At 40.4% G+C, this 19,668-nt stretch overlaps 1 protein-coding gene across 21 annotated transcripts in view; it reads right to left on the bottom strand.

The window, feature by feature from the left end:
• The window catches only part of BAZ2B (bromodomain adjacent to zinc finger domain 2B), a 441,294-nt gene that overhangs the window by 61,462 nt on the left and 360,164 nt on the right, over positions 1–19,668 (bottom strand). For 14 of the 21 annotated variants that reach the window (XM_073634094.1, XM_073634089.1, XM_073634092.1 and 11 more), the window contains 5 exons: positions 19,198–19,299; positions 5,111–5,321; positions 3,892–3,984; positions 3,747–3,808; positions 1,224–1,289 (listed from right to left, as the gene is read on the bottom strand). In XM_073634094.1, the coding sequence (XP_073490195.1) occupies positions 1,224–1,289; positions 3,747–3,808; positions 3,892–3,984; positions 5,111–5,321; positions 19,198–19,299 (534 nt within the window). The remainder of the gene's footprint in view (positions 1–1,223; positions 1,290–3,746; positions 3,809–3,891; positions 3,985–5,110; positions 5,322–19,197; positions 19,300–19,668) is intronic. The other 7 variants (XM_073634093.1, XM_073634100.1, XM_073634096.1 and 4 more) reach the window with 1 other exon arrangement.

Genomic DNA, 19,668 nt, shown 5'->3' with positions numbered 1-19,668 from the left:
GTCACATGATCTTCCCTGTGTCAGTCAGCGGTGGCTGCAGGGAAAGGAGCGAGTAAACCAACAATGGCTAGTTAAGCCTGGAGCAGTGACGTCACCCATAGGCTTCAATGGCCCATTCATTGTCGGCACTCTCTCCTCTCCCCTGTAGCTGCGGCCCGAAAATGGGTATATACCGTACATCTGTCTTACACAAGGAAGGGATAGTTTTAAGGCTAATTAGGTATATAGCCAGAATTTCACTTTAAGCTATTAAAAGTCAAACTCAAGCTGTTATGGGCACCCACAAGTGAAATATCAGTTTTTAATAGGCATGGCCTTTCTAACAAAAGTGTTTCTTAGGTAAACATTAATAAGTTACGAGTGGGGTGAAGTTGCAGCATTGATCTTTTTTCAAGTTTACTCTTTTTTTTTGTGTACTCTCTAAGCACCCTTAAACACTTTAGAAATAGATTATTAGCATAGATGGGTCTTGTTGGGGCATCAAAAGGGAGGAGAATGAGTTAGCCTTGTGTCCTTTGGCTCAGAAATACTAATAAGCTATCTATCAAACCTTGCCTTATATACTGACTTTACTGCTTTACATTATAGAGAACACCAGCCTTCAAAAAAGCAAAGCAAACAAATCAGGATATGGTCATTGCGGAATCCATTTTCACAACCATGTACAATCTACAACATGTTAACATTGTGGAGTATTTCCTCTTGAATGCACTATGCATAGTTAAGCTGTTTATTACAGTAGTTTTAGAGTGGGGAGATGTTAAACCTTCTGTCAGCTTTCTATTAGGATTTTTTTTCCTGTAACATTACCTCCGGTAACTTACTTCCGGTCCCAGTACCTGTAGTCACTAAGACAGGAAATGAGGAAAAATTATCTCCAACAGGGACTCACATAGCAGTAAGAACTTTCCAAAGGTTCTAATAACTCTTCCCCATTGTGTTAAAAACTTGTTGCCTGTATTCCTGTTGGAGACATTTCACTCCATCCAAAAGAAATATTGCCTGGAGACACACTTTACATATTTTCTGTGTAAGAGAAACTAACTGCTGTATGCAATATGAGCAACATTGGACAAACCTTGAAACATACATGCAACAGATTTCGTTATTGTAGTTCTGAAAACTTAACACACCGGTTGCACAACACATGCTCATAAAGTGCTGTACACAGCTCTAACACCACATAGAATGCACAGGGCTGAAATAAAATGATCTCTTGGTACCTCCAAAATTTGTTGGGCACGGAGTTCTTTTTCCATTCGGATCTGCTCGATTCTTTTTATTTTTTCCTACAATTAAAAATAACTATGCATCAATAATATAGAAAGAAACTAGAAATAGTGCTAACAATAAATAGAATGGAGAAAAAAAAAAATATATATATATAGATATAGATATATCTATATAGATATAGATATATCTATATCTATATATATAGATATATCTATATATATATCGACACATAGTGGGGATGGAAAGTATTCAGACCCCCTTAAATGTTTCACTCTTTGTTATGTTGCAGCCATTTAAGTTCATTTTTTTCCTCATTAATGTACACACAGCACCCCATATTGACAGAAAAACACAGAATTGTTGACATTTTTGCAGATTTATTAAAAAAAGAAAAACTAAAATATCACATGGTCCTAAGTATTCAGACCCTTTGCTCAGTATTTAGTAGAAGCACCCTTTTGATCTAATACAGCCATGAGTCTTGGGGAAGATCCAACAAGTTTTTCACACCTGGATTTGGGGATCCTCTGCCATTCCTCCTTGCAGATCCTCTCCAGTTCTGTCAGGCTGGATGGTAAACGTTGGTGGACAGCCATTTTTAGGTCTCCCCAGAGATGCTCAATTGGGTTTAAGTCAGGGTTCTGGCTGGGCCATTCAAGAACAGTCACGGAGTTGTTGTGAAGCCACTCCTTTGTTATTTTAGCTGCGTGCTTAGGGTCATTGTCTTGTTGGAAGGTAAACCTTTGGCCCAGTCTGAGGTCCTGAGCACTCTGGAGAAAGTTTTCGTCCAGGATATTCCTGTACTTGGCCGCATTCATCTGTCCCTGTAGCTGAAAAACACCCCCCACAGCATGATGCTGCCACCACCATGCATCACTGTTGGGACTGTATTGGACAGGTGATGAGCAGTGCCTGGTTTTCTCCACACATACCGCTTAGAATTAAGGCCAAAAAGTTCTATCTTGGTCCCATCACACCAGAGAATCTTATTTCTCACCATCTTGGAGTCCTTCAGGTGTTTTTCTAGCAAACTCCATGCGGGCTTTCATGTGTCTTGCACTGAGGAGAGGCTTCCATCGGGCCACTCTGTCATAAAGCCCTGACTGGTGGAGGGCTGCAGTGATGGTTGACATTCTACAACTTTCTCCCATCTCCCGACTGCATCTCTGGAGCTCAGCCACAGTGATCTTTGGGTTCTTCTTTACCTCTCGCACGAAGGCTCTTCTCCCCTGACAGCTCAGTTTGGCTGGACGGCCAGCTCTAGGAAGGGTTCTGGTCGTCCCAAACATCTTCCATTTAAGGATTACGGAGGCCACTGTGCTCTTAGGAACCTTAAGTGCAGCAGAAATTTTTTTGTAACCTTGGCCAGATCTGTGCCTTGCCACAATTCTGTCTCTGAGCTCTTCAGGCAGTTCCTTTGACCTCATGATTCTCATTTGCTCTGACATGCACTGTGAGCTGTAAAGTCTTATATAGACAGGTGTGTGGCTTTCCTAATCAAGTCCAATCAGTATAATCAAACACAGCTGGACTCAAATGAAGGTGTAGAACCATCTCAAGGATGATCAGAAGAAATGGACAGCACCTGAGTTAAATATATGAGTGTCACAGCAAAGGGTCTGAATACTTAGGACCATGTGATATTTCAGTTTTTCTTTTTTAATAAATCTGCAAAAATGTCAACAATTCTGTGTTTTTCTGTCAATATGGGGTGCTGTGTGTACATTAATGAGGAAAAAAAAAGAACCTAAATGATTTTAGCAAATGGCTGCAATATAACAAAGAGTGAAAAATTTAAGGGGGTCTGAATACTTTCCGTCCCCACTGTATATATGTATATATATATATAATTATATTATTATATATATATTCTACGGCTTTTGCATGCAATGCCTAGGCAGGGGTGATGACACATTCTCAAGATATTCTCGATCCTCAGATGTCCCAGGATCTCACTGAAAGCCTCATGATGTCACGGTCGCCTGGGTGCCACAGGCAGAAAACATAATATAACTTAAAGAGGAGGTCCGCCCATCCCTGCAAAAATTAAAAGCCAGCAGCTAAACATACTGCAGCTGCTGACTTTTAATAATAGGACACTTACCTGTCCTGGAGTCCAGCGATGTCGGCACCGCAGCTGATGCTGTTGGGTGGTGCCGCCACCATTGCGGGTAAGGGAACCCTACTGCGCATGCGCGAGGCTCTGCTCCTCTCTCCTACTGGCCCGGCAGCAGGGAAAGGAGTAGGGAGCCGAGCTGCTGGCGTAATTCACCATGGCCGGACTCCCGGAAGCGGGGACAGAATACCTGTCAAAGACAGGTATCCGATCCCCCCCCCCCCCCGAAAGGTGCCGAATGTGGCACCGGAGGGGGGAGGAGACAAATGAGTGAAAGTTCCGCTTTTGGATGGAACTCCGCTTTAAGTATATTTTTGCTTTGCCTTTTAATGTGTCATTTTTGTTAAAAAGTAATGCTGCAATATACATGGTGATAAACCCCTACATCACACATTACCTGTTGCTTCATCATCTTTATCTGCTCTTTCTGCTTGCGTTTTTCTTCAGCAGCCATGATAGCTGTAAATGAACAATAATACATTATAGGGAAGACAGCGTGCTCTGGAGTAGACTGTAAAACAAGACAAGTACCATGTTTATACCTTGCTGTTTTTTTGCTTCTTTTGCAGCTCTAGCCTGTTCTTGCTTTTGCAGCTTACGAAGGAGTTTTATTTGTGCAGCTTGTCTAGCAATTTCTGTAACCACAGCACAACAAGAAAAAGACCAATTAAAAATTTTACATTCAAACGTTTTACCTACAATTTGTAACTTTGTACAATTTTCAACTTGTAAAATTGTAATATACAGTATCAATTTAAAGTGTAAACCAAATCACTGAAATCTCACACCTTGTTAAAGCTGAACTCTGGCCAACATCCTCCCCTTCCCAAAAACTACTCCTGTCACCCTTGCAACAGAAGGAAGGTGCCCTCAGTAAACCATTTTGCCCAGGGCAGCCGCCTCTCCCGCCCACCCCTTGTCCCGGCCCTGGTGACAACACTCTGCCCTTCTCTTCCAATTGTTTTAAAGAGGAGTCAAAGGTACTTTTAACAGTTGATTGCCCACTTCTTTTATTTTCCAATCATTTTTATTATTTTCTAAAAGGGGGGGGGGGGGGCTACAAAACATAGTGGGATTCACACATTAGTACAGTTGTCTCCCATACATAGAAAGAGTAAGAAATAAAGAAAATTGCCCACTTCTTTTAACAAGATTTCATTTCCACACCAAAACAGTATTGCTATATATTAAATGAAGATTTTTAAGAACATTACTCTCTCAATCAACTTTACCAATTTTTAATTCTTATGCTGCTAACATAAATAAATAGGAAGGTATTTTATATTTACTTGTTTTAAACTTTTTTTTAAACATAATTAAATTTTTTTCCTGGTTTCTGGCCTAGGCCAAAATTATGTCACACATCCTAGGAGTCATCACATGCTTTTTGTTCTTTCATCTGGAGGAGGGAAGCAGGAGCTTTCTCAGCTAAGCAAGCCCCCCTGCCTGCATGCCTAAGCTAAGGGCAGGTGGATTTCAGGAAGTAAATGCTACATGGATCATTTGCCCTTATTCAAGATGGCCATGGCTAGAAATGCTTGGAGGGGGGGGGGGGGGGTTTCAAAGTAATTTTTTTAACAATATATGGAGACATGGATTGATGGGTGAATTTGCTTTGAAAATGAAAAATTAATCAAATTGTGTTTTGGGTTTGTGGTGCTCAGATACAGTTAAGTTCCGCTTTAATGAGATAAATTAGAAAAGTGGAGTTAAAATATTTCTTCCATATTAGTAAATTGAGCCTATTTGGTGGACACGCACCTTGCGCTTGGAGCTTCCGTAGCAGTTTGGCCTCCTCATTGACAACAAAATCCGTACCACCCACATTAGGTGGACGTCCTTTTCTTCGCCGCATCCTAGATTCTTCTCTAGCCAGCTGCCTCTCTGGATTTGGAGGGCGTCCTCTCCGTCCTTCCATTGCTCGGATACGTGGGACAATCTCCTCCTCTTTCAGGAGACACCACTGCATTCCCTTTAAATAGAAAGGGCAAGAAAATGAACGTAATGATAAAAAAAAAGCCCAAACTAACTTAGCGTTGCTATATTTTACTGGTAAATGTTACTCTTTATTCTATATAGTATAAGCCCTCATGCACACAGGCTGTTAAAAAAACGTTATGAAAACGCCAGTATCTTTGCAGTGATTTTTTTTAACTTTTTTCAGCTTTTTTCAGCGTTTTTGCAATAGCGTTTTTTAGCGTTTTTGAGCGTTTTCAAGCGTTTTTCCGCGTTAGCGTTTTTGAGCTTTTTTTTTTTTTTTCAAAATTTTTTTTTTTTTTTTTTTCAATGGATCAAAAACGCTAAAAAACGTTGGTGAATGACGTTTTTGAGCGTTTTTGAGCGTTTTTCAGTGTTTTTCAGCGTTAGAGCGTTTTTACAGCTGAAAAACGTCTTTCAGAACCCACTGGTCCTGGGTTTTTTTTACAGGTTAAAAACGCCTGTGCCACTTGCAGCTCAAAAACGCCTAGGTGGGCATGAAGCCATAGACTAACATAGACAGGCCTTTTTAAGCTGCAAAAAAAGCTCAAAAAAGCAGCTGTAAAAACGTCCATGTGCATGAGGACTTAAAGCTGCAAAAATGTGAAATGCTAAAGCACAGTAAAAAATTGTAAAAATACAGGTAAAAAAACTTGTCAAAACATGTTTGACAAAATAAAAAAGGCCATTCTCTATGAGGCTTCAATGTTAATATTTCATTGCAGTAGGCCGAGTTTCTGCCTCGTCCTACAGGGCCATAATAAAGATTTTATGTTTCCTCTGCTGAAGGACCACAACAGTACTGCTTAGTGCAGCCTTTGTCAAACTTTTTACCTACAAGGAACCCTTAAAATAATTTTCAGGCCCTGGAAACCCCTGCTACGAAACAACTATGCCTACAGCTCACCACATATAAACATGATCAATAAGTTGTAGAAAGTTTAAAAGAAGAAGGATGAGGGATGTGGTGTATCTAGGGCATTTGACGCCCAGGGCAGACTTTTTCAACAAACACCTACTGTAAATGACAAAATAATAAATAAGGAATAATCTTGAAATTAAATGAATAATATGGAAAAAACGCACTTTCTTGGAGTAGTGGCAAATTGATCTCCTACCTACACCGACCACCAATACAGGGGGGCAATTTTTTTTTTACTAAAGACCAAAATCAAGGGAGTTTGTTCCACAATGAGCACTAATGTTAAACGACAGTATAACTTTCACTGCCTGCGTTTTTTCCATATTATTACTGTACAGGATTAGGGGTGCAGCCTTCTTTTCCCTGAGCCCACCTGGAGTACATCTCAAGTATGGCCATGATCCAGTGAGTCGCTTAGAGGGGTTGCCACTATCAGGTCCATTACCAGGTGCATTCCTGTGTGTGTCCAACAGCCGTCTTTGCAAGTTAAAGGCCGTGGCTGGGCTACAGCCGATCGCTTTCTTTTGCCTACTATCTGGTAAGCAGGCAATCTGTACAGTGGTCGGGCACTTCTTTTATTATGTGTGGAGTCACTATGGTGTTGATCAAGAACTGAATTTATGGACTGTGTGGATTTATGAATTTATGGACTACTTTCACTATGCATATATTTAATCTCTCTCCCAACCTATCTATTTATTGTATGTATCCCACATTTGAGTTGCTGCCTTTATTAATTTTTCCTATAAGTCTATCGCAGTTTTTCCTTCCTTTCTTCTTTTTTTGTGGCACTATAAGAACTTCCAAGTCTCCTTCAACTTTAAAACAGCTGCACACGTTAGGTATATGGGGGGGTTTTTGTGGTGATACCTTGCCATTGGAATCCCCAAAGGATAAGAAAGCTTGACAGGTTAATCTGCTTGTAAAAATGCAAAACTGAAATATAAAATTTGAGCATCTATGCCTTAAAACATATCAGACAAATGTAAATGTTTCACTAAAAAGCAGCAAAATCAGATAGACTGCAATAGCTACAGTTTGCTCTCACAGGGCCAACTATATAAAAAATGGAGGAAAGTGTCTGTGTTGCCCTGCCAGGTTGTTCTTACTGTCTGAGTCTCTTTAAAGAGATATCTCCAAAGGAAGAAAAAAAGTCTCCCTATCATATTCCTCCTCTATTCTTGTTTTAGCGATAGCTCAAAATGTTGGGTTTTCTCTCCCACTTTTAGTCACCGGTGACATTGGTCATTGGGAGAAACAGATAGGATGGATCACCCTATAGCAATAAAGACCTGATAGTTGTTTAAACCCTCCTCCACATTCTCCCATTAAAAAAACATCTTGGCTTTAGATATATAGTATTTTGAGACTGGTCACAGATATACAATATGAATGAGATAGAATGTGTTGGCACATTCTAGATATATGAATGAGGTGGAACATGTAAGCACGTTCTAGATATATGAATGAGGTGGAATGTGTAAGAACAGTGGCGGTCCACCCCCTCTCTCCTGCCACCCCCCTAGCACCAATAGATAGATTCATGCATCTATGGCCGCCGCTGCCACCCCCTATTCAGGCGCCCGGCCCCCTTTTCGGGGGGCCGGGCGCCTGAATTACAACTGAGGGAGGTGGTTTTGAAGAACCTGATTAGAGCCATAGGCTCTAATAGGCATCAAAAAAGGTGACCTGCGAGCGCCATGCTGGGCGCTCACAGGTCACTCAGCTGTGTGAATATTCACTTTCTTAACACTAAACTGCCTCTCCGCCAATCAGGTGCTCGGATCTGTTACCCGCCACCTGTTTGGCTGAAACGACTGGCGCTGTGATTGGACACCAGGCGTCCAATCATAGCAGGGGGGGGGGGAGAGAAGACGGGAGAAGACATTGAGGAGCTGTCCCACTGAGACAGGTAAGTGCAGACGGCAGGCCAGCGAGGGGCACACTGGCAGCATTTGTTATGGCGCAGTGGCTGCGTTTGATGGGGCACAGTGGGAGCAATTGATGGGCACAGTGGCGGCAATTGATGGGAAGAGTGGCGGCAATTGATGGGCACAGTGGAAGCAATTGATGGGCACAGTGGCGGCAATTGATGGGCAGAGTGGCGGCAATTGATGGGCACAGTGGAAGCAATTGATGGGCACAGTGGCGGCAATTGATGGGCACAGTGGCTGCGTTTGATGGCACAGTGGCTGCGCTTGATGGCACAGTGGCTGCAATTGATGGGGTTTTTTTCAGAATTTTTCAGTTTGTTTGCGCCCCTCCAAAAATTTTGACCACCAGCCGCCACTGTGTAAGCACATTCTAGATATATGAATAAAGTGAAATGTGTAGGCGCATTCTGACTTGGAGGGATGCCTAGCAGTTAGATGTCACACAATATGTATGAACGGATCGGCCAAGTGTGGATGATTATGTAAGTGGAGAATGGAGTATATTGAGTGAGCAGACGTTCTGCTGGAGCTAGTGTATGTGAGTTGACAGAAGAGTTTGAACACGTTTTAATACCTGTCTGATCTACTACCCCCTTTTCACAAGGGCAGTTGGGCATCTGTTGCTGCCATAGGCATAAGCTTGTGATTTGATTCAGCCTTAGAGTACTTTTGTTGTGTATGCTGTACGCATGTATAGCACAAACGTTCACATGTGTTACAGTGTTAAATAAGGTCCATGCACAGGACTGTAGATGGAGACTGATAAAAAAAAAAAAACATTGCATTTTTTGCGGCCATGTACACGAGACCTCACATACAGTCATATCATGCAGCTATCATGTCATGTCTATGGCTTTAGAAAAAATGGGTGTCACAATTATTTTTCTCTTTAGCCTTTCTCCCAAATATTTCCACCTAATTTACATTTTATGAATTAATTTGATAAATGGTAAAGCACAGGGGAGCTGACTTGGGTTTCCTAAAGAAGATTTGCCTGTGTAGTTAATTGGAACAACTTGCCTTTCTTCACTGTTATAACGGAACATAAAAATGCAAAGTGATTCTTGTCAGAGGCGCGCAGTTACCATTAACAAAGAGCGCTGACATAGTTTTATATTGTACACTTCATTTCCATGTTCATACAAGAGGTAATGTATCTAATATCACTAGCATCATACTGCAAATAAATGTGTTCAAATACCATTGCAGAAAAAGCAATGATCCCAAGACAAATATTACTCTCTTTATTATCGTTGTATTTACCGCCCTCCATTTTTATTTTAGATTTTGGAGATGTCACAATTCACATGACAATTACTTTTTGTTTTTTACACCACCTAACTAAACCTGATACTTTTTTCATGCTCGTTTGGGTTTACATTTCACATGATGTACAGACAATTTAATGTTCTGGTTTCACAAGGAGGAGGCTCTAAGTTTTTTTTTTGTTGCTTTGATTGTTGAGCTACAGTAATTTAATGTGATCACTTAAAGCAGTAAAAAAAAAAAAAAAACGGAAAGAAAAAACGTACTGTATTGAGGCTAAACCAATTCTTAGAAGTGGTGGCTGCATTTGATTTCTTTTAAGACTTTTTTTTTAACTAATTACCTGGTGATCTGGCCAGTAAATTTGGAATTTTTCAATTTCCTGACCAACCTGTACAGCAAAAGTGCCATTTAAAGAGTTGAGGCAAACTATTTACTGCAGAGATGCTCACAATGGTCAGCTTTTATTCATTAACGTAAAACTTTTATCCCAAAAGGGAAAGGTAACTGTTGCTGTAATTGACTAAATAGTGTTAGCTGGAGTTTGGATATTTTTTCGTCAAGTCCATAAAAATTTACTAGTGCATCTAATGCCGCGTACACACGGGCGGACTTCTCGACCGGACTGGTCCGACGGACCGAATCTGGTGGACAATCCGACCGTGTGCGGCTCCATCGGACCTGCCATCGGACTTTAGATTTGAAACATGTTTCAAGTCTTTACGACGCACTGGAGTCCGGTCGAAAAATCTGCTCATCTGTATGCTAGTCTGACGGACGACAACCCACGCTAGGGCAGCTATTGGCTACCGGCTATCAACTTCCTTATTTTAGTCCGGTCGTACGTCATCACCTATGAATCCGTTGGACTTTGGTGTGATCGTGTGTAGGCAAGTCCGTTCATTCAAAAGTCCGTCGGAAGTCCGTCGAAAGTCCGTCGGACCAGTCTGGTCGAAAAGTCCACTCGCGTGTACATGGCATTACACTAACCTCTCCCTAGACTGACAATGTTGATGTTGATGGTTCCTAAGCTGCTTCACATGATCACTGGACCTCGTATTTTTTCTAAAATAAAATGGCTACATTAACCTAGGGTGGTGCTCAGCCTTAGAATGTAAGGTTTAATATTAAGGATGGACCTGGCATTTACAGTGCTATACTGCCTTGGGCAGTAAAAAGGAGAAGGGAGCTTGAGATCAATCACTTGATACACTGATAATTACAGGGTACCCCACACTGGGTGATCTATACTTGGATGACTGCTAGGCACCTTTCTTGTAGTAATTTGAGTGTTATCCACTGGTAATAAATTGACAAGAAATAAAGATAGCTGTTTCCCAAGATGACACTTGGATTTAAAGGCAAAAAGGTCCATCAGAGCAGATGGCAGTAGATACAAGTCAATACATTTGTGAGTAGACCCTTACTCGAGTTACATCAGTGGAGAAGATTGTAAAGTATTATTAGAGTATGGATAACAAGAAATATGCAGATTGAGACTTGAGCAGTGTGTAATTCACCCATACTTTTTCTGAGCACTATACAGGACAGAGTGATTGGTAGCTCATGCTAATGAATCCCATCGAGCACTAGAGGAATCAAGTGACCAAATTAAGGGCCAAAGGTATCCTCTTCCAAAATCTGTTTCTCATGTAGAATGCTAAGCCTCAAGCTGTATTAGCTTGAATTAGGAGATGTAGAACTAGAGGCACATGCCCTACACTTTGGAAAACAGTGGACTAAGATGATGCTACAGAGCTACATACCTGAACTACTATAATTACAACCATCCCTAATGGTCAGTCTGAATGATATAAAACTTTGCAGGGTCAATAAACAACAAACATCAAACTCTAGTAAGATAAATGGACACTATGCTCTGTAGATAAGTAGATACAATACAGCTCTGAACTGCACATAAGAAGATAGAATGTGACTGCTCAGCATACTCTACAAGGTCTCTCCTATAATAATTTCTGCCACTAACGATGGCGCTCGCAAACTGTAAACTGAAGATCAAAACGTGAACTCCTATCATCTTTCCCCAAGTAGCCTTCTAATCAGGACCAGAATCAAAGGCGCCACATCCATCTTTAAAGCCTCAGTATCACTCAGAAGTCTTCTATATATCTTCTTTAGTTTTGGCTTTTATTATTCTGATCGTTCCCTTTCAGATCCTTCTGCAATTTAAAACTTCTGAGAATTCTTGATAAACCGTTTCATGGTGTCAGATGGACATGGTGGTGAATGGAACACTGTATAATTGAGTCCACAGACCAAATGTCATTAATTATGATGTAATGAGAGGAAATGGAGAATCACATCAAACTTTTAAAGGAGTAAATGATCCTTAAAATACAGCTTTTAAACCATAAAGTACAAACCGTTGAAAGATCATCACAATTTGTAAATTTTGACCTTACTCTAAAACTCCTGTATTTTGTTGCAATAATGCCTCAACTTATTTACTCCTTTACAATCCTCATTGTTTGCAAATAGAGTATTGTGGAAGGGTTCTAATAAACTCCTGTAACAAACAAGCCCTGCCCACTATGTCATCTGTAAAGTAATTAAAATAAGTGTTTGAATTTATTTCTAATGATGTTATGATATTCCAGTTGTCACCTATGTCTTTCATTGTCTATTCTGCTATCGCTGCCAAGGTAACAGGCAAACAGAATGGAGGCATGCAGAACTAGAGTAGGCCTTTAAGCAAAAGAAGCTTTGCCCATGCAGGACCCCCACCCAGCAGCATATACTTCAATTTTTTGGCTCCCTCACTGCTTTGTCGAGCTGCTGAAAATGAAGAAAATAACCAGAAATGAGGAGTAGAAGAAGTATGACTCCGCTTTTCTCATGTAATGGCACATGTACTAGGTAAGTGACCCAATGCTGCCACCCTGGGGTGGGACGTGTGTCATTAGCCTTTGTGTAAGCTAAAATTTACAGCAGTTATAGCTTTTTCCCAGAATGCCACAAATTCCAGCCAGGATATTATCTAGCATGGCTTATATTGCATTACAATCTCGGGCCATTTGAAGGTAGTAATGCCAGACTAAAGCTGGCCATAGACAGATTGACATTTGTCCAATTCGGCAAGGACTGGCCAAATTTTGATCCATCTATGGCTGTTTACATTTGAGAGGAGTCGCTCTAATGATCAGCTCCTCTCGAACTGGAATGTTGGCATATTTTCATTGGATCAGCGCTGATTGGTGTATTCTGACAGCGGAGTTCCACTTTGAGGATACAATAGTGCAGCAGGGAATGTAGAAGGAGAAATCTTTTTTTTTCAATAAGTCAAACTGATCAATGTATGGCCAACTTTAATGTATACAAATGATATTGATGATAATACTAAAACAACAGGACCACTGGACAATTTTCCATTTACCTGTTACAGATACATAGGGGCCCAGGTTACCAAAGTGGACCTGAAATGTAAAACTGTGCTCAAACACATGTAGAAGGAGTTCTGTTTAAATAGTTGGAGATAACATTCAATTGCCTTCACTTCACATTTAAAATGGAACTTTAGTCAGAAAGTTAAGTCCTGCAAAATCACTTCAGGATGGCACCTTTTGCAGGCACAGCTCTGTAAAACATTAAAAATAAGTGTCTCTATACTGTTTACTGTTTAAAATCCAGTAATACACTGTCTCACCCTGCTCTGCACATGCCCAGTTGCTCTCCATTTTAGGCACTGCTAAATTTGTAGAGGCCGATCTGCTGACAGCCCTGAAGAAGAATGAAACCCTCTTATCCTTTACAGCCAAGGAAGCTGGTTCTGTGTGATCTGCAGCTAACATGGGGCTGGCTGCACATGTGATCAGTTATGACACCAGCCATTTGATGGTTTGACAGTTTGGTTGGTTGGGGACACAAGCAAATGTGACAGTTAACAATCCCAGCATTCCAGGAATGTAACTGTTTATTGAAACTTTTAAATTGATGGGTTTAGTTCTGTTTACTGCTGTTCAAGGGCTCTGGACTTCAGCAAAATGGCAACCTCCAGCAGGAAGAAACAGGAGCAATGCTGGAGGCAATTTACAGCACAAACTAATGTTGGTAGCACCATTATTAACCGTTTCCCGACCGCCTCAGAAGGTCACATACAGGCAGATTAACGTACCTGTACATTGCCCTTTAACCGGTTCAATACAGGGCATTTTCACCCCCTTCCTTCCCAGGCCAATTTTTAGTTTTCAGCGCCGTCGCACTTTAAACGACAATTGCGCGGTTGTGCGACGTTGTACCCAAAAAAAATTGACGTCCTTTTTTCCCCACAAATAGAGCTTTCTTTTGGTGGTATTTGATCACCTCTGTGGTTTTTATTTTTTGCGCTATAAACAAAAGAAGAGCGACAATTTTGAAAAAAACACAATATTTTTTACTTTTTGCTATAATAAATATCCCAATTTAAAAAAAAAAAAACAACAAATTTTTTCCTCAGTTTCGACCGATACGTATTCTTCTACATATTTTTGGTAAAAAAAATCGCAATAAGCGTATATTGATTGGTTTGCGCAAAAGTTATAGCGTCTACAAAATACGGGATAGATTAATGGCATTTTTAAAAAAAAAATATTTATTTATTTTTTTTACTAGTAATAGCGGCGATTGCGATTTTTTTTCGTGACTGCGACATTATGGCGGACACATCGGACACTTTTGACACATTTTTGGGACCATTCACATTTATACAGCGATCAATGCTATAAAATTGCATTGATTACTGTGTAAATGTGACAGGCAGTGAAGGGGTTAACCACTATGGGGACACAAGGGGTTAATTATGTTTCCTAAGGGAGTTTCTAACTGTAGGGGGCGGGGACGTACAAGGGGAGGAGACCGATCAGTGTTCCGCTGTACTGGGAACACAGATCGGTCTCCTCTCAACTGACAGGACATGAATCTGTGTGTTTACACACACAGATCCACGGTCCGGCCCGGTTAACGGGCAATCGCGGGTGCCCGATGGACATCGCAGCCGCCAGGCACACGCACCGGGTCCCAAGCAACGCGGCGGGCACGCGCCCCCTAGACGGCCGGGGTTCCCAGGCCGTCATATGACGTCCACCCAGGATGGGAGATTCCATCTGTGGACGTCATATTACTATGGCCAGGTAGGGAAGTGGTTAAGAGGTGGCTTGCGGCGGCACGCCCGCCGGGAGCTCCGTGACCGTGATAGTGGGTCCCACAGACCCGATGTCCGTGGGGATACCCGCAATCGTCTCACGGTGAGGAAGAATGGGGAGATGCTAATGTAAACAAGCATCTCCCCGTTCTGCCTAGTGACACTGTCACTGATCTCTGCTCCCTGTAATCGGGAGCGGTGATCAGTGATGTGTCACACACAGCCCCTCCTCCCCACAGTTAGAAACACTCCCTAGGACACACCTAACCCCTACAGCGCCACCTAGTGGTTACCCCCTTCACTGCCAGTGACATTTTTACAGTACAGGCATACCCCACTTTTAAGTACACAATGGGGTTTATTTACTAAAGCTGGAAAGTGCATAATTAGGCTCACTTCTGCATAGAAACCAATGAGCTTCCAGGTTTTATTACCAAAGCTTAATTGAACAGGCTGGGGTTAGAAGCTCATTGGTTTCTATGCAGAAGTGAGCCTGATTTTGCACTTTCCAGCTTTAGTAAATAAACCCCATTGTGTACTTAAAAGTGGGATATGCCTGTAATCAATGCAATTTTTTAGCATTGATCGCTGTATTAATGCCAATGGTCCCAAAATAAAAATTGCTGATCGCCAACATTACTAGTAAAAAAAAAATTATCAATAAAAATGCCATAAAACTATCCCCTATTTTGTAGACGCTATAACTTTTGCGCAAACCAATCAATAAATGCTTATTGTGATTTTTTTTACCAAAAATATGTAGAAGAATACGTATCGGCCTAAACTGAGGAAAAAAAAAATTTTTATATATATTTTTTGGGGATATTTATTATAGCAAATAGTAAAAAAAATGCGTTTTTTCAAAATTGTCGCTATTTTTTTGTTTATAGCGCAAAAAATAAAAACCGCAGAGGTGATCAAATACCACCAAAAGAAAGCTCTATTTGTGGAAAAAAAGGACGTCAAATTTGTTTGGGAGCCACGTCACAAGACCGCACAATTGTCAGTTAAAGCGACGCAGTGCCGAATCGCATAAAGTGCTCTGGTCTTTGGCCAGCAAAATGGTCCGTGGGTTAAGTGGTTAATGTGGAATGTATGTTCCTTGAAAAAAGAACATTATTTTTTATAAAGTTGTTATGGGTGAAGTCCCGCTTTAAGAAAATGAGGCCCATAGTGTTTAGTGCATTTCATCTAAGCTGAGTGTCTAGTTAAAGACTCTAGACATGTTCTTTGATAACAACAATGTCAATAGGCTGGGGTGACAAATGATCTATTTGTGGGCAACAGATTTTTGGCCTTTTGTCAGTTACAGAAATAACACCAGGGCAAAAACTTAACACCCTCATTATTGTGTATGGAAGTAAATAGTATTTAAAGTTAAAGTTTTGTCTAGAGTAGGAAATGGTTAGGAACTCCTTCAAGTTTGTTTTGCTGTCCGTGGCCTGATCTCTGTGTGAGTTAATAACCATGGTCACTTGGACAGAAAGTGGGGAAAAATCCAAAATTTTGAGGTGTTAGTAGGATAGGAGAAGAGTTAAGCCTTTCAAAGCCGAAACTTGTTGCATTGACAACTGTCTAAAAACAGATACTTTGGAGATATGTACTGTTGCTTCCTATACTGCCTATTGGACAGGAGTTGACAAGTAATCACCACAAAGGACCACAGGCAGTTAAAAAAAAAAATCGGACAGAGGTTTTAACCCTTCTCCACTCTATCCCCCCCCCCCCCCCAAAAAAAAAAAGGTTTGGGCTTTTTAGATTAAATAGAGAAAATCTATACATAAGTATTAAGAAAATACTGTGGAAAAACAGAACAAAGTGGAAGGCAATGTACAGGCATACCCCACTTTTAAGTACACAATGGAGTTTATTTACTAAAGCCGGAAAGTGCAAAATCAGGCTCATATCTGCATAGGAACCAATGAGCTTCCAGGTTTTATTACCAAAGCTTAATTGAACAAGCTGGGGTTAGAAGCTCATTGGTTTCTATGCAGAAGTGAGCCTAATTTTGCACTTTCCAGCTTTAGTAAATAAACCCCATTGTGTACTTAAAAGTGGGGTATGCCTGTATTTGGTTTTATGTTTGACAAATGTGTAAACCAATCCAAACTAAACTTTCACACAACATGTTAACTATGGGCAAATGCAAAATGGACAGAGCTAACTGAGACAAGGTGGGGTCTTATTTGCATGAGAGGATAGGGTCTCATTTGTATCGGGTATAATAATTTTTACTCTCCTAAATATGATTAGGTAAAAAAACAGCACCCACTGTCTACCCACCTCCAATATAGGTAAAGCTTCATGTAAGAAAAAAGTAAATAAAAGAAACGATAAACACAACATTGATATTGTTGCTGCAGCAAATTGGCAGATTCAGGAACCAGACACAAATGCCTCCTTGTGAAAGCCCCCAAGGCATATCATTTGATGGAGTATTCCACTTATCAATATACAGTATATACACAACTAAATAATCAACAATACATTTAATAACCTAGTGTGAAGAGCAATCATTTATTGCAGCCCATAGATTCCAATCAAAATTTAGATTTTATTAGATTGTTTCTCTCTAAACTGCTGGAATTTAGGTTGTGATTGGTCGGTACAGTTACAGCATAAAATTTGATCTGTATGTAATGTGAGAGTAAATATAATAATGCCGTAATCATCAGCAATATGACTGGCTGTTATGGGCAGATGCACATCATCACTCTGTATACTTTGTTATTAAAGTATATCCAAACCCAGTCAATAAATCTCATGTCGTTTTTTAACACGTTAATGTAATTCTTAAGGTCATGTTCATGTTTTTAAATCTACAGTTTTCAGTAAAATAACACCTAAGTGAAGTGAATGAAAAAAGCTGGGAGAAATTGGCAACACTGAGATGCAAAGTAGCTAAGGCAGTTGTTTATGACACACAAGGCTTTAACAAAGGAAATATCATCCAGTTAGGGTTTAGATCTACTTTAAATAAGCCCAGCAATGGTAAATAAATTGATCAAAAAATACATTTTTTTAACAACATTACATATTACAAGAAAGCACCAGTCATATTTAATGTATTTATCACTGATAATACATAACAGAGAACACGCTAAAAAAACACAGAAACACAAAACAATACTAAAGACACACACACACATAACGACACGTACTACTACACACAGAAAAAAAAATGGAACACATTGTGATAATATATGAAATATCACAATGATATATATCTAATCTTACTTTCAAGTGGATAATGTTCCCTCTAAGCCAAGTCATATGGAAATGAAAGGGCTAAAGGTTAAGTCCACCCAAAACCATTATCTGAATTCTGGAAGGACCTCTTTGGGATCAGCCACTGGCTTCTTAAACTTTTCAGCATCCACTTGCTCTAGCTGTAAAGGTTTGTTGTGCCAATCTCAAAAAAACAAGTGAGATGTGGTATGACTGCAGCAGAGCCATGCAGGAATGATGTATATAAGGAAAGATACCCCTTCCCACAAGGTTGTTGGATTTGTTTGGGGTCCTACCCATGAGGACTCAATAACCCACCTACTTTATGTTATGGATAATACATCAAGAGGACTGTGACTGCTGCTACTGTTGCTCCAGAATCTGCAGTAGGGTGAGACAGAACCCAAAAATACGGCTGTGAGATTTCTTCACTGGAGTTCTCAAGGGATATAAAAGGTCCATGGGTGACTCCAGATTAAGGCTAGGCCAAGGCAAGGGCAGGTTAGGATCCAACCTCAGGTGCAGCTGCAACAGCAGACTCTCCTTCCTCTGCATTCCTACGACCTCTTCAATTTTTTCATGCAGAGCCAGGTACTTAACAGTTTCCCCTTTAATGGAGATCAAATGTGTTCATGTGCAAGGTAGCCCGAGTGATTCCAGAACTGCAAGTAGGTTTTTAATAGCATCTCAGCTTGGATGTTAAGAGCTGAGGAGTTAAAATAACTTACGTTTAACATGGGCTTTAGGTCTGCTTTAGCACGCCCACCATCGACTGAAAATAGAAATACCAATTTTACCTGGACTCATGCTGGCAATTTACAGTCTGGTTAAAAGCAAAACACTTGACTGATTTCCACGTCCCATGTCAAGATCAAGTCATTAGAGTTGCAGAAACAACCACATGTAATCATAAGTCAAAAAAATTCCCTAAATACATTTTTCAAAAATCTCTTTGCAGCAGACAACTGATCATTTTCTCTTCTGTGGAGAAAAGGATATAAATCCTTCATCGCACATGTGCCCCATCTGTCCATTGCCTAAATCTTAAAAAATACTGTAACAGGTTTCAACAAATTTGCAAGCAAAGGACAGACAGATGTCTTGTCATCCCATCATTTTCATAGGAGATGTCTGCTTGTCTATGGCCGTTTTTATACCTGAAAATCGAATGAGCTCTGAAAAGAGCCTAGAATCTGCTGATCGTGTGTAACTCTGCAAAATGGATTTCATTCTCATCAGTTTGGAATTTACCACAATCATTTCCAGAGTCCTCAGCTTAGAGTGAACTGTGACAGCAAGCAGCAGATAAAAGTCATACTGCTAGGAAATATGACTTTTAAGCTACCTTGATGCTAAAACTATATGTTTTGGATTAAGGGGATACCTGCGGTCCTTCTCTGGCTTCATAGAAGTCCCCCACTCTTATTTTTGGACTGAAGCTGAAATTGTCCCTTGTGATATCCATTACTCCATTTCTGCTGAGATACTGAAAAAATCACAGATTTTTTCAATTGAGGTTTTCAAAGCACGACAGCCCCTCTTTTATCGCCCGTGCCCCCTATACCAGCAACACACGTACACATACACACAGGAACACCGAGGCAGGACACAGCAGTGTATAGGAATTCCTAATTTCCAAAAAATATAGGACATGCTGTCATTCAGTATCAGACTACACTGAGGAAGAACAATGTGAGGGGTTATATAAAGCTGAACTCAGTGTATAGTTTTTATTGCATGGTTACATTGGTCCAGCTGCTATTTCATTTCTGGGTGGGCACTTGTGGTTTAAAATCAAACTGGGAAAATACTTAATTTATATTTGTTACATGTTCCCATTCACATAGAATAACTA

Source organism: Aquarana catesbeiana, linkage group LG06, assembly GCF_042186555.1.
Source record: "Aquarana catesbeiana isolate 2022-GZ linkage group LG06, ASM4218655v1, whole genome shotgun sequence".
Lineage (NCBI taxonomy): Eukaryota > Metazoa > Chordata > Amphibia > Anura > Ranidae > Aquarana > Aquarana catesbeiana.
Note: the sequence above shows the minus strand (reverse complement) of the source record. Positions and strands in the feature narration are given on the sequence as shown.